The 10,648-nt window shown below is 43.7% G+C and overlaps 1 protein-coding gene across 1 annotated transcript; it reads left to right on the plus strand.

The window, feature by feature from the left end:
- Positions 1–4,808: 4,808 nt before the first annotated feature.
- LOC130159275 (histamine H3 receptor-like) lies at positions 4,809–9,975 on the plus strand. The gene is made up of 3 exons (XM_056360723.1): positions 4,809–5,088; positions 5,163–5,329; positions 7,630–9,975. Exons 1-3 carry the CDS (start codon positions 4,833–4,835, stop codon positions 8,509–8,511), a joined length of 1,305 nt encoding a protein of 434 aa, XP_056216698.1. The 5' UTR covers positions 4,809–4,832; the 3' UTR covers positions 8,512–9,975.
- Positions 9,976–10,648: the final 673 nt, after the last annotated feature.

A 10,648-nucleotide genomic window follows, 5' to 3' on the forward strand; every position in this document is an offset into this window, starting at 1 on the left:
AATTTTTCCAAGGACTAAGGAAGAAGGAATTAAGAGTGAGAAATAAGCCACAGTCTGGGTATCTCTGATCTTTGCAGTGTCCTTGTTGCCAATACATTGTTAAGGGATATTTTTTTTAAATCTGCCCAGCTCTTACTGTGTGCAACCAAAAAAATATTCAGTCCTCTGTGATGTACTTGCAGCCAAGAGACAAAATTTTTATCACAGCCTTCGATGATGTGATCAACATAAGTGAAACTACCTAAGTGAAATACTGATGCATCAAGTAGCCAGGATGGGGAGGATACGAATGCCAAGTTGCATTTCCACTGGTAATACAGGGTACTAGTAATAACGGGTGAAACTGCTGAATGTATCCAGAAAGAGCAAAAGGAAATAAAACTATCTGTAGTGCCTATATTTTGTTATGATGTTTCTCAATGCTAACATAATTTTGGTGTAACTTTAAGGCAATTGCTTATCAGAGAACTATCTTAGGCACCTTACCACAGTCTAATTATCCAAGTCCATTAAATCATATTTCAAATCTCTCATCTATATTCATCAAAATAATGAGTCTTACTTCTTGACAAACGGTTATTAAAACAGTAAAGCCAGATGTAGAGGGGATCTCAGGCTCATGGTATTTGGATTAATTCATATAGAGTGTGACTTGGCAATTGTGACATCACCTGAAGTGCAGAACACGATGCAGAACCAAATCATCCTGGCCTGGCCCCTGCTGCCTCCCTGATACTGCATTCTTGTTTACATGCAAGCACAACAGGACTCTATTAAGCAGCAGATCACACTTGAGGTGGATGGAAACCAGTTTATTGATGTCTGAACAGGAGGCAATGCAGCTCACCAAGAACTGAGGGGATGGCAGTCTGCTTGCTTTGTGCTATTAAGAAAGTAGTACATCACCTTTAAGCTCCAGCAATGTCTTTACAAGTGCCTTAAATACAGGCTGCAACAACTACAGCCAGCTGCTGCTACTGATACCTACACCAACCTTGCTATCCCACAAGCCTCATTACGTACAGGACTGAATTCTACCGAACGTTTCTTTAGCAAAGAAAAGAAAATGCATAATCAGGAGATGGTAGGTAACACTGTGTACTCTGAAGTAGATGCCTTTCCACAGACACAGATCAAATAGGTGTTTTTTCTCTACATATCCAGGAGCAAGAAGAATTATTTTAAAATACAAATTCCATCGTATGCATGGAGACATCTACATTAAACAAAACGAAGGGAATTGGCATGCAAGCAAAAGCCCTGACTGGCAAAGGGTACAAGGTTAATGGGAAACTATCATAGCAGCATTTAGTTTTCCCCATTCACTTAACTAGGATCAGCTCTGTGTGACAGTATAATTCAATTTACCAGTCGATAAAGCCATGTATACATTCTCTTAGACAGTCTAAAGTCATTCCTCTTTTCCTGGCCAAGGAAGGTTTTTCTCTGTCAAATACCACTCACTCATAGTGAAAGAACAGTTGACAACCACTTACAAATATTAAATGGAGCTATTTGCAAGTAAATATTTTGCCAGAAATTTGCAAAACTACCAGTGAATAGTTTCCTTTATGTAAGTGAAGGTTCCAGCTATGGTGTGCTTTCATACACTTCACTGAAACGCGCAGCAATCACCCTTCAGTTCACTAAGGAGCAAAGCTTAAGTAACGCTTTGGTACCAGATGGCTTGTGACATACCGAGAAAAGAGTCACCCTGTATATGAAATCCTAGGACTAAGACTAAGTACCTTTAAAAGGAACAAGCAGATGAAGAAACATTAAGTACAGTACGTTATTTGGTAAAAGGCACAATGATTTAGGCTTTGAATTCAGACTCAGGCAAAGATCCAATGTAAGTGTGCTTACTACCTTCCTTAATTGTGCTTGAAAGAAGATATTACCTGGGAAGGTCTTCTGCATCTTCTGAACTAATTGGCTGTACAGCCAGCTGGAGTCTACCCCCTCTCTATGTGTTTGCCCAAGTCTATTTCGAAGTTGAATTTGGCCTGTTCAGGGAAAAGTGTTATCTGTCTGTGGTGTGGGAAAAAAACATTCTGTTTTTCTATCATTTCTGTATCATGCACATATGCTAGTCATGGGAAACTGCATGATTCAGACAGCTCTCTATTTTAAAAACCACTAAAGAAAGCCTTATAGAAATGAAAACAATTATCACTAAAGAAATCACAGGAAACAAGAACTTAAATTTCAGAAAACATCTGTATTGATATACCTCGGAAAACATTGCATTTTTCATTATTTTCTTGGACTATTGTCATTCCTCTCTACCAATTCTAATCAATTATGTCTCTTGCTACAAGAATTAGGTAAAGATCAGGAACAAAGTATGTTTTCAGAAGTACATAATTCAGTCTTATGCAAAGGCATTTTATAAAGAGTTCTTCCTCTACTTTTACTTCATCCTGCCAAGATCCATTAATCAAGAGCGTTCTCCTTCCAGGACAGACTGCTTGAACAATGGAGCTGATGAGGTATAGCTCTCTTCTCATTCCTGTGCTCGTTGTAAGATTTTTTTTTCCCCAGTATCCATCTTAACATGTATTTTGAAGTAAAGCGAAGCTCTTCTCCCAATAATTAATGTTCTTAAAAGAAAATCAAATAGCTCAATAAAAAAGACAGTAACTCACAGAACATGGGAAAAAAAATGGGAAAAAGAAAACGCTTGAAGTTTGGATTTGTAAACTTGCTGTTCTGAGAGTGCTGCTGACCTAGTGCACACTGGGATTTGCTGGCTGCCAAGGGTCTCCAGACAGCACAAGCACAGTCTTCAACATTAAGTCCCCAAAGTGTAGAATTATAGACTGATGGTGTTGCAGTCATCATGCCTTGCCAAAGCAGCAGTAATAAAGGAGCACCGGAAGGCAGTAAAGATGGTTATTATGGGACTGACTTAGAATCTCAGAATCTGCCAGGAGGTAATACACTACAAAAGCTATTTCAAATACAGTACACAAGCATACATGCTGCAAACTCAAGGAGCTGCTATAAAATTACCTTACTTTAGAGGAGTTAAAAAACATAGTAATTATTCATGAAAGAATAAATGAATTCTCCCATGTTTTCCTGGTGATTGAGATTAATTTTTCTTCTCTGTGTCTCTTGGCTGCCTCTTATCTTTTGTATTCAACAGCACAATCAGGTAGAAATAATTATCAACAAGCTTGATCCTGCCCAAACTGAAGTGAATGGAAAACTTCCAAGTGGGCTCAAAGGGAAGTGAAAATGATCCCCCAGGTTAGGGAATAGTAATAATCACTGTGGTAATAAGCTAAGGCTTCAGTGTTCCTATCACTTTTGCTTTGTGTGGCTTTACTTATTTGCTTTAGGGAGATAATGACATGGAGGCATGGAAAAAAAGAGTATTTTGCTCACATTGGACATGCAGCTGCTATTTCTGTCTCTGGATTGACATAAACGGAGAGACTGTATCATGAGCAGCATGAATTGCAAAATCTCTTCTGTGGAGCTACCAATTTATAGAGATTACTGGGCCTGGAATTTGTGCTTCCAACACTGACAAAGGCTCGATGCTTCCCTCTGGGGAAAATGCCAGTCCACTGGTACCCTGAGAACACATGCTCAGCCTCAGGCAAATTATAGACAAGTTACTAGGTTGTTCTTGCTTGTCTTACCTGATGTTCGTATGAATAGCGTGCTCGTTAGAAAGCTGCTGTAACTGCTCCTAAATCTGTGGTTTCAAACTGCAGATTTACAGAAATCTTTTATAAAGGAGCTTGCCACATGTGAAACATTGGCTGAATTAAGTGAAAGTGAAGACTATGTGCACCATATCAATGATCAACAATCATCAAATGGTTGGTTTTGGGCAAGTTCCGTTTTCGTTAGTGACGAAGAGTCCACACCAAAGGCAGCAAGTCCCAAAGTGCTCTCAGCCTCTAGGAAACTCTCACAGAAATGCAGGCAAAGCCCATCGATGGCCACATATTTTAGGGCAGATGATGATCCAGTGGGCCAAATAATGAGTCAAGGTGGGCCACATTTCCCCTTTTCAGTCACCCTCCAGTCCTGAGAAGCTTCAGCAGCCTCCGCAGCTTGCGCCGGGGCAGCATCTCCTCCCAGGCACCTGTCAGAGGCTGGAAGATGTCTGAGCCCTTTCCTGGCCGCTCGCATGTTCGGTTCCTGGAATAGATCTGCCTCCTGTGGTAAAAGTGGCTCTCCAACATCATCGTCACAACACACTTCAAATTTCTGTCTAAATCCACTGCCAGTTTCAGCAAGAGAGGACTCGGGAACACCGCGCTCCTGCAGGTTCTGTGAGAACCAGTAACCAGGCACAGCAGCGAGCCCTTGGCCGCCTCGCAGGTGGAAGGGCTGAGGCGGCCGCCCCGAGGCACAAGGTGGCTGCCAGGCCACGGCCCGGCTGCGGGCTCGGCGGGGCCAGCCAAGCGCGGGTGGAAGGGGGCAGAAGCTCCCCCCGACATGGCCGAAAGCAGCGTCTGGGGGTCCTGTGGGCCACGGGGGAGCGCGGCAGGTAGGGTGTAAGGCATGAGCCATAGAGACCAGGCAGCCGCCGAGACAACGCCGCCAGCGAGAGCACGTGGGAGGGAGCCGGGCGAGCCCGCGGGAGCTTCGCTTCAGGGCGCCCGACGGGCCGGGCTGCCGGAGGAGCCCCCGCGGCCGGCGGGAACGCTCAGGGCGCCGCGAAGTTTGGCCGCGCCGGGGCCGCCCCGCAGCGCCCGGCCCCGCCCGCCGCCCGGCGGGGGCTGTGGCGGGGGCTGTGGCGGGGCGGGGGCGGCGCCGGCGGCAGAGCGGCGGAGCGCGGGGAGGCAGCGGGCGCTCCGCCGGCAGCCATGGGGCAGGACTCGCCGTGGCTCAACCCCTCGGGCAGCCCGCGGGCGGCGGGCGAGGGCTGCGCGGCGGGCGGGCAGCGCGGCGGGCCCTTCGGCGGCGCCACCGCCGCGCTGCTGGCGGCGCTCATGGGGCTGCTGGTGCTGGCCACGGTGCTGGGCAATGCCCTGGTCATTCTGGCGTTCGTGGTGGACCGCAGCCTCCGCACGCAGGGCAACTTCTTCTTCCTCAACCTGGCCATCGCCGACCTGCTGGTGGGTGAGTGCCGGGGCGCCGGGAGGGGCGGGGGGGGCCGCGGCGCCACACCTGTCACCGCCGAGCTCTGTCCGCAGGCGGCTTCTGCATCCCCCTCTACATCCCCTACGTGCTGACGGGCGAGTGGAGGCTCGGCAGGGGCTTGTGTAAGCTGTGGCTGGTGGTAGACTACCTGGTGTGCACTGCCTCCGTCTTCAACATCGTCCTGATCAGCTTCGACAGGTTCATCTCTGTCACCAAAGCGGTAAGGGCCGGGCGAGCGGTCCGCAGGGGGGGCTGCCCTTCCAGGGAGGAGGGTCGCCCGCACGGGGGGCTGCCTTTCCAGGCGGGAGGGTCGCCCGGAGGGGGCCTGGCACTCAGCCCCACTGCACCGCACCCAGACACCACAGGAGACAGGGTACCCAGGCGGTTCCCCTCCGTCCTGGTGACACTTCTGGGAGCGATCAGCTTTGGCGGAAGAGGCATTTGCTTCGCTGTCTTGCATGGGAAGAGGTACTCTGCTTCAGCCACGGGCGCAGGTTGCACATGCTGCTGCGCTGGCTAGAAGTGCAGAGGGAGCAAGGCGTACTTATTTCCTCACCAGCCACAGCTTGGGTAAGCGTAGAAAGTGTCACCCAGCTGGAACAGACCATCTCCCTCAGAACACGGCCATGCACCTGTTGGTAACTGACAGCCCAAGCCAGCCTGGCAGCACCCCAGCTGCAACACAAGACAGACCTCCCTCCCTGCAGTGGGTACCAAACTCTCAGAGAGAATTTGATGCATACAGCTGCACATGGTGCAAAAGTAGCAGAATATAAATTAACATCTTTCAAAGGATAAAAATGCTATTTCCATGTAACAACCACAGAGACAGCTAGAGCCATGCCTCAGTCATGCAGCACGTCAGTTAGCGAAAAAGTAGTCTAAATTCTGTAAAAGTCAAAAGCTAACTTCATTTTCTCCTAGAGCACACTGCCTCAAAGTCCTTTGGGTGGTCCTAAATTACACATTTTACCTTCACTCTTCTACACACACTTCATTATTCTTTAGCCCCCTGTTCCACCCACATTTCCTTACAAGGTTAATTTAGCTTCACTGCTCATTCTAAATCACACTAAAAGACAATGATACTTTTTAGCAAACAGTATAGAGGCTGCAAGTTCACTTTACCAGTTTATATGCAACTTCTTTTTGAAGAGGAAGAAATGAACAGATTAATTCTTAAACAGTCAACACTCAGAATTCCTTTATTTTCTAGGTTCTGAATTAGCCGTGAATTTTGCTTTCATAAACCAAACTCATGACTATACACATAATATATAGACTGGATGGCTTCAGAAACAGAAAGGGAAACTGGTCATAACAAAGGAAAAAAATCATCCACTTGAAAAATACTTAATCCTCCATATAAAACCCCTCTCCAGACAAGAGTACAGAAGCTGCCTGTTGGGTGAGGGCAGTGTAAGAACACAGGAAGTGTTCTAAACGTAGGAAGTTCTAAATTATTTTCAATCTCAATGAAAATGGTAATATTCCTGCCAGACTGCTCCTGAAATCATTAGTAGCTTTGTCAGGGATTGCAAAATCAGACCCAATTCAGACAAACTCGGCATTCTTCAGCCGTGTGGGTATTCTACCAGAACAGCACTGGCTTTGGAGATCAATGTCCACAGACTGGGACAGTAAACATGAATCCTATACAGAATTCAGACTCAAGGACTTCATATTTCAAAACACTGTGTGGCCACTGTAGAGATATGAAGATTAAATTCCAATTTGCTATATATATTGTCCAGTACACCAGGGAATCAGAATACTGAGAAACAGAAGATCTTAGGATTCTACTGAATTAGACTGCTGATACAATTTTCTGATTCAGTATTACTGACAGGGGTTTTTTTTTGTTTGGGTTTTTTTGTTGGTTTGTTTTTTGTTTTTTTTTTTTTTTTTACACCTTAGCTTCTTTATTTTCTAAATAAGGGAAATAGTTATTCTTCTTGTAAAGCATGAAATAAAGGGTATCAAGCAGAAGTAAAAGATGTTATCCATTAATTTTTTTTTGGTGTGATTTTCACATTAAGAAAAAAAAAGGCTCTCTCTCTACAAAGCAAAAAGAAAAGAACTTGCATAGGCATTCTATGAATTCCAATCCTTTTCTGTATTTCACATTCAACGATTTAAAAAAAAATCTAATTAAGTGAATTTTGAAGGGCCATGTTCTGTAACCTACTGTCACAGCTAATGCAACTGAATGTGTAAGCAACTGGTGACAACCAGTTCTAAGAACAGCAGTTGTTATTTGCTTTGGAAAAGCCTTGGTTTTCTAGCTTTTAAGATCCCATGCACATTCTCAGAACATATCCAGTCACCTTGGTAATGTTTGTTGGAACAGCTATTTCAGAAATAGCTTTTCTGTGGTACCGGTAAGCTTGGCATAACCCTCATCCCTAAACCAACATATTACCAGCCCTCACAAGTGGCAGAGGGGACCATTGCCCAAGGTAGCCATATAACTGTTTGAGACACTAGTAATGTATGTGACAACTTTCCTCTCTCTCTCAGGTCAGTTACAGGGCTCAGAAAAGGATGACCAGAAATGCAGTATTGAAGATGATCACTGTATGGATTGCTGCTTTTCTTCTCTATGGTCCAGCCATTCTCAGCTGGGAGCACATTGCCCAAAAGAGCATCCTCCCTGAAGGAGAATGTCATGCAGAATTCTTCCACAACTGGTATTTCCTAATGATTGCCTCTACGATTGAATTCTTTACACCTTTCCTCACTGTTGCATACTTTAACTTAAGTATTTACCTCAACATCAGGAAACGCACATCCCTCAGAAATGAAAACTTGCCACCTGGTCAAGAGGACTGTGAAATGAGTTTCCAGGGGGAAAAAAGAGAACACACTGTATTTTTTGTAAAACCTAAGAGACACAAACATGAGAAGAGAGCAAGCAGCCTTTCTCTCCCCAGAAAGGCTTCGAGGTTCAACCTACATAAGCTTGACAATCAGTCATTAAATTTGAATGTCAATCAAGACCTTCCACCACTTCAGGTGGAAGTCGAGACCAAGCCCCATAAGAATGGTTTCTACAAAACTACAGAAAGCATATGCAATGCCACTAGCGGAGTGGACATTGCTAACACTATGGGAAGTAGATTTAGACTTTCCCGGGATAAGAGAGTAGCAAAGTCTTTAGCAATTATTGTCTGTGTGTTTGGTTTGTGTTGGGCCCCATATACACTTCTGATGATCATCCGAGCAGCCTGCCATGGGCACTGTGTGCAGCACTCACTCTATGAGACTTCATTTTGGCTTCTGTGGGTGAATTCAGCCATTAACCCTGTTCTATACCCACTGTGTCACATGAGCTTTAGAAAGGCCTTTATAAAACTCCTGTGTCCAGGAAAAGCCAAAATTCATCCTCATATTTTTACATAAAAAAAAAAGTGTGAAAGCTAACAATTAGTGTATCTTGCTTTCAGTGGGAGCATAAACTGGCTAACATTCACCTGCAAGTATTAAGTACAATGTGCACTGGGTAGTGCATGGAATATTTTTAAGTAGGTAAAAGTGTAGATATTCATGTATATACAGTCATCCATGTAGCTGGAGAAATCACAGCAATGAAAAGAAAGATAATTTCTCAAAGCTCTTTTGGAAATTATGCCAACAGTATATCTTTTAAAATGGTGCACTAACATTAAAGTGCTGAAAAGGGAATATAACATTCATGGCCAATAACTAGAGTTCAGGCGCTCTCACTTTTAATAACTGTAAATATTGCCGGTAAGGAATTAAATGAAGTGTTAGCCTTAGACTGGTTATATTTTACCCCCAAACCCACTCTTAAGACTCCAAAGGTCTCAGCTGTTAAGTGTAGAATGCTTTTCCCCCCTCAACTTAGCAGCAAGCCAGACAAGATCTGACCCAATGCAAAAATCTAAATACTGGTGTCCAGAAAAAGCATGGGACAAGAGGCACCTGAACAGTCAGGTTACCAGTGAAGCTGAGCAAGCGTAGCAGGTAAGGGAGCACTGATTTCAGTGGAAAAGGTGACTGAGAAACAAGAGCAGAATTTCTAGTAGAATTAAATTTAGAAACAGAAATATAAAAGGGTTTTGAGCTTTGTGATAGGAGACAGGAGATGAGAATTAAGAGTTTATTGGAAGTTTCACCATGAGTTTCCTCCCTCAGCTGTAACAACTTGTCCCCTGCCATGATCCCGCATGGGCAAGAATCTACTCAAGTCAAACCTCTACTTCTTACCAGCACTGACAAGTATTAACTCTTACACTGAAAGCAAAAGATAGAAGAGTAAGCATAATTTATCTGAGATCTATGACAGACAGATCTTGCTATAGACAGAGCTTTAGGTAAAGTAACTAGAAATGTTTTAAAAATTACTCCAAGGGAAGACTTCTACTAGTTCCGAAAGGAAAAAAACCCACCCAACTATTTTTTTTTTTTCCCCTACCTCACCCACTGGATCTATCCATCCATCAAGTCAGTGGTCAAAAAAAGAAAATTATTACTTGAAGTGCTTCGATATTTTTTAAGTCATGCATCATGACTAGCATGACTCAAAGAAATGTGTTAAAATTTACCACCTTGCTATTGACCATGAGTGTGAAAAACAAAAACGTGAACAGCTACAAACTGTTTCTGCTATTGTGCCTCTGCCACAAGAGAAGCTCACACAGCTAGATCCTAGGTTTTGACTAGATTTATCCCACAAGAAGAATCAATTGGAACATCACTAGTGATACAAGTTTGTTTCCATCATAAGCTACGTAGAAAATGCTTAACACACACTTTCCTCCGCTGACAAGAGTGGTAGTTGGTGAACTGTAGTTGTATTAAGCTGTAGTTGTCCATTGCCACAGCCAAAACGCATGTTGATCTTAAAGTGATTTACTTCATAAAGTTTCAATAAAAGTAATTAAGAACTGTGAAGAGTCTTAACTTTGTAGCCTTAACAAGTGGTAACATGGGAAAAAGCACTATCCTACAACATCTGGGTAACTGCAGTTGAAACTGCCAAACCATTATTCAAAGACAATTCCCAAGTTACAAGGACTGACCTTCAGGAATAAACAACCACAGCTGGCAAATACTGTAAACTAGGAGGACATATCCCTATTACATGAATGTGATCATCATGTTCTGCTATGGATGTTTTATAACAAAATAATTAGCTTGAGGGTTCACTTAAAAGGAACAGCATCAACAGATAACGAGGCAACATTAAGATTTTTTTAAGAGCATTAATTATACCACTGGGCAATTAAAGCCACTAGATTATCTCCTGATTCCTCCTTTCCTCCAAGCCAGACATACATCAGTAGATCAATGATCTAGTTGTCTGCTCCATAGCTCTTGTTTCCTAGGCTCCTATTTGCCTTTTTTAGAAAACAGGTAGCACCAAATTATCAGATGCTCTCACTAAAACATCACTTGCTGTCCAATCAAGCCAGGACAATTTTCACAACAGTGGTCAACTAAAGGAGTAAGGAAGTTTAATCAGTTCACTTTAGAACATTACATTCAGTTAAGATAAAACAGTCACTTCAAAACT

This window comes from Falco biarmicus, chromosome 15 (genome assembly GCF_023638135.1).
Source record: "Falco biarmicus isolate bFalBia1 chromosome 15, bFalBia1.pri, whole genome shotgun sequence".
Taxonomy (NCBI): Eukaryota; Metazoa; Chordata; class Aves; order Falconiformes; family Falconidae; genus Falco; species Falco biarmicus.

Excerpts from the sequence above, each read along its gene's own strand:
- LOC130159275 (XM_056360723.1), top strand. The coding sequence starts at position 4,833 with ATGGGGCAGGACTCGCCGTGGCTCAACCCCTCGGGCAGCCCGCGGGCG. Across the intron at positions 5,089-5,162 it reads CATCGCCGACCTGCTGGTGG|GCGGCTTCTGCATCCCCCTC; the intron begins GTGAGTGCCGGG and ends CTCTGTCCGCAG. Across the intron at positions 5,330-7,629 it reads TCATCTCTGTCACCAAAGCG|GTCAGTTACAGGGCTCAGAA; the intron begins GTAAGGGCCGGG and ends TCTCTCTCTCAG.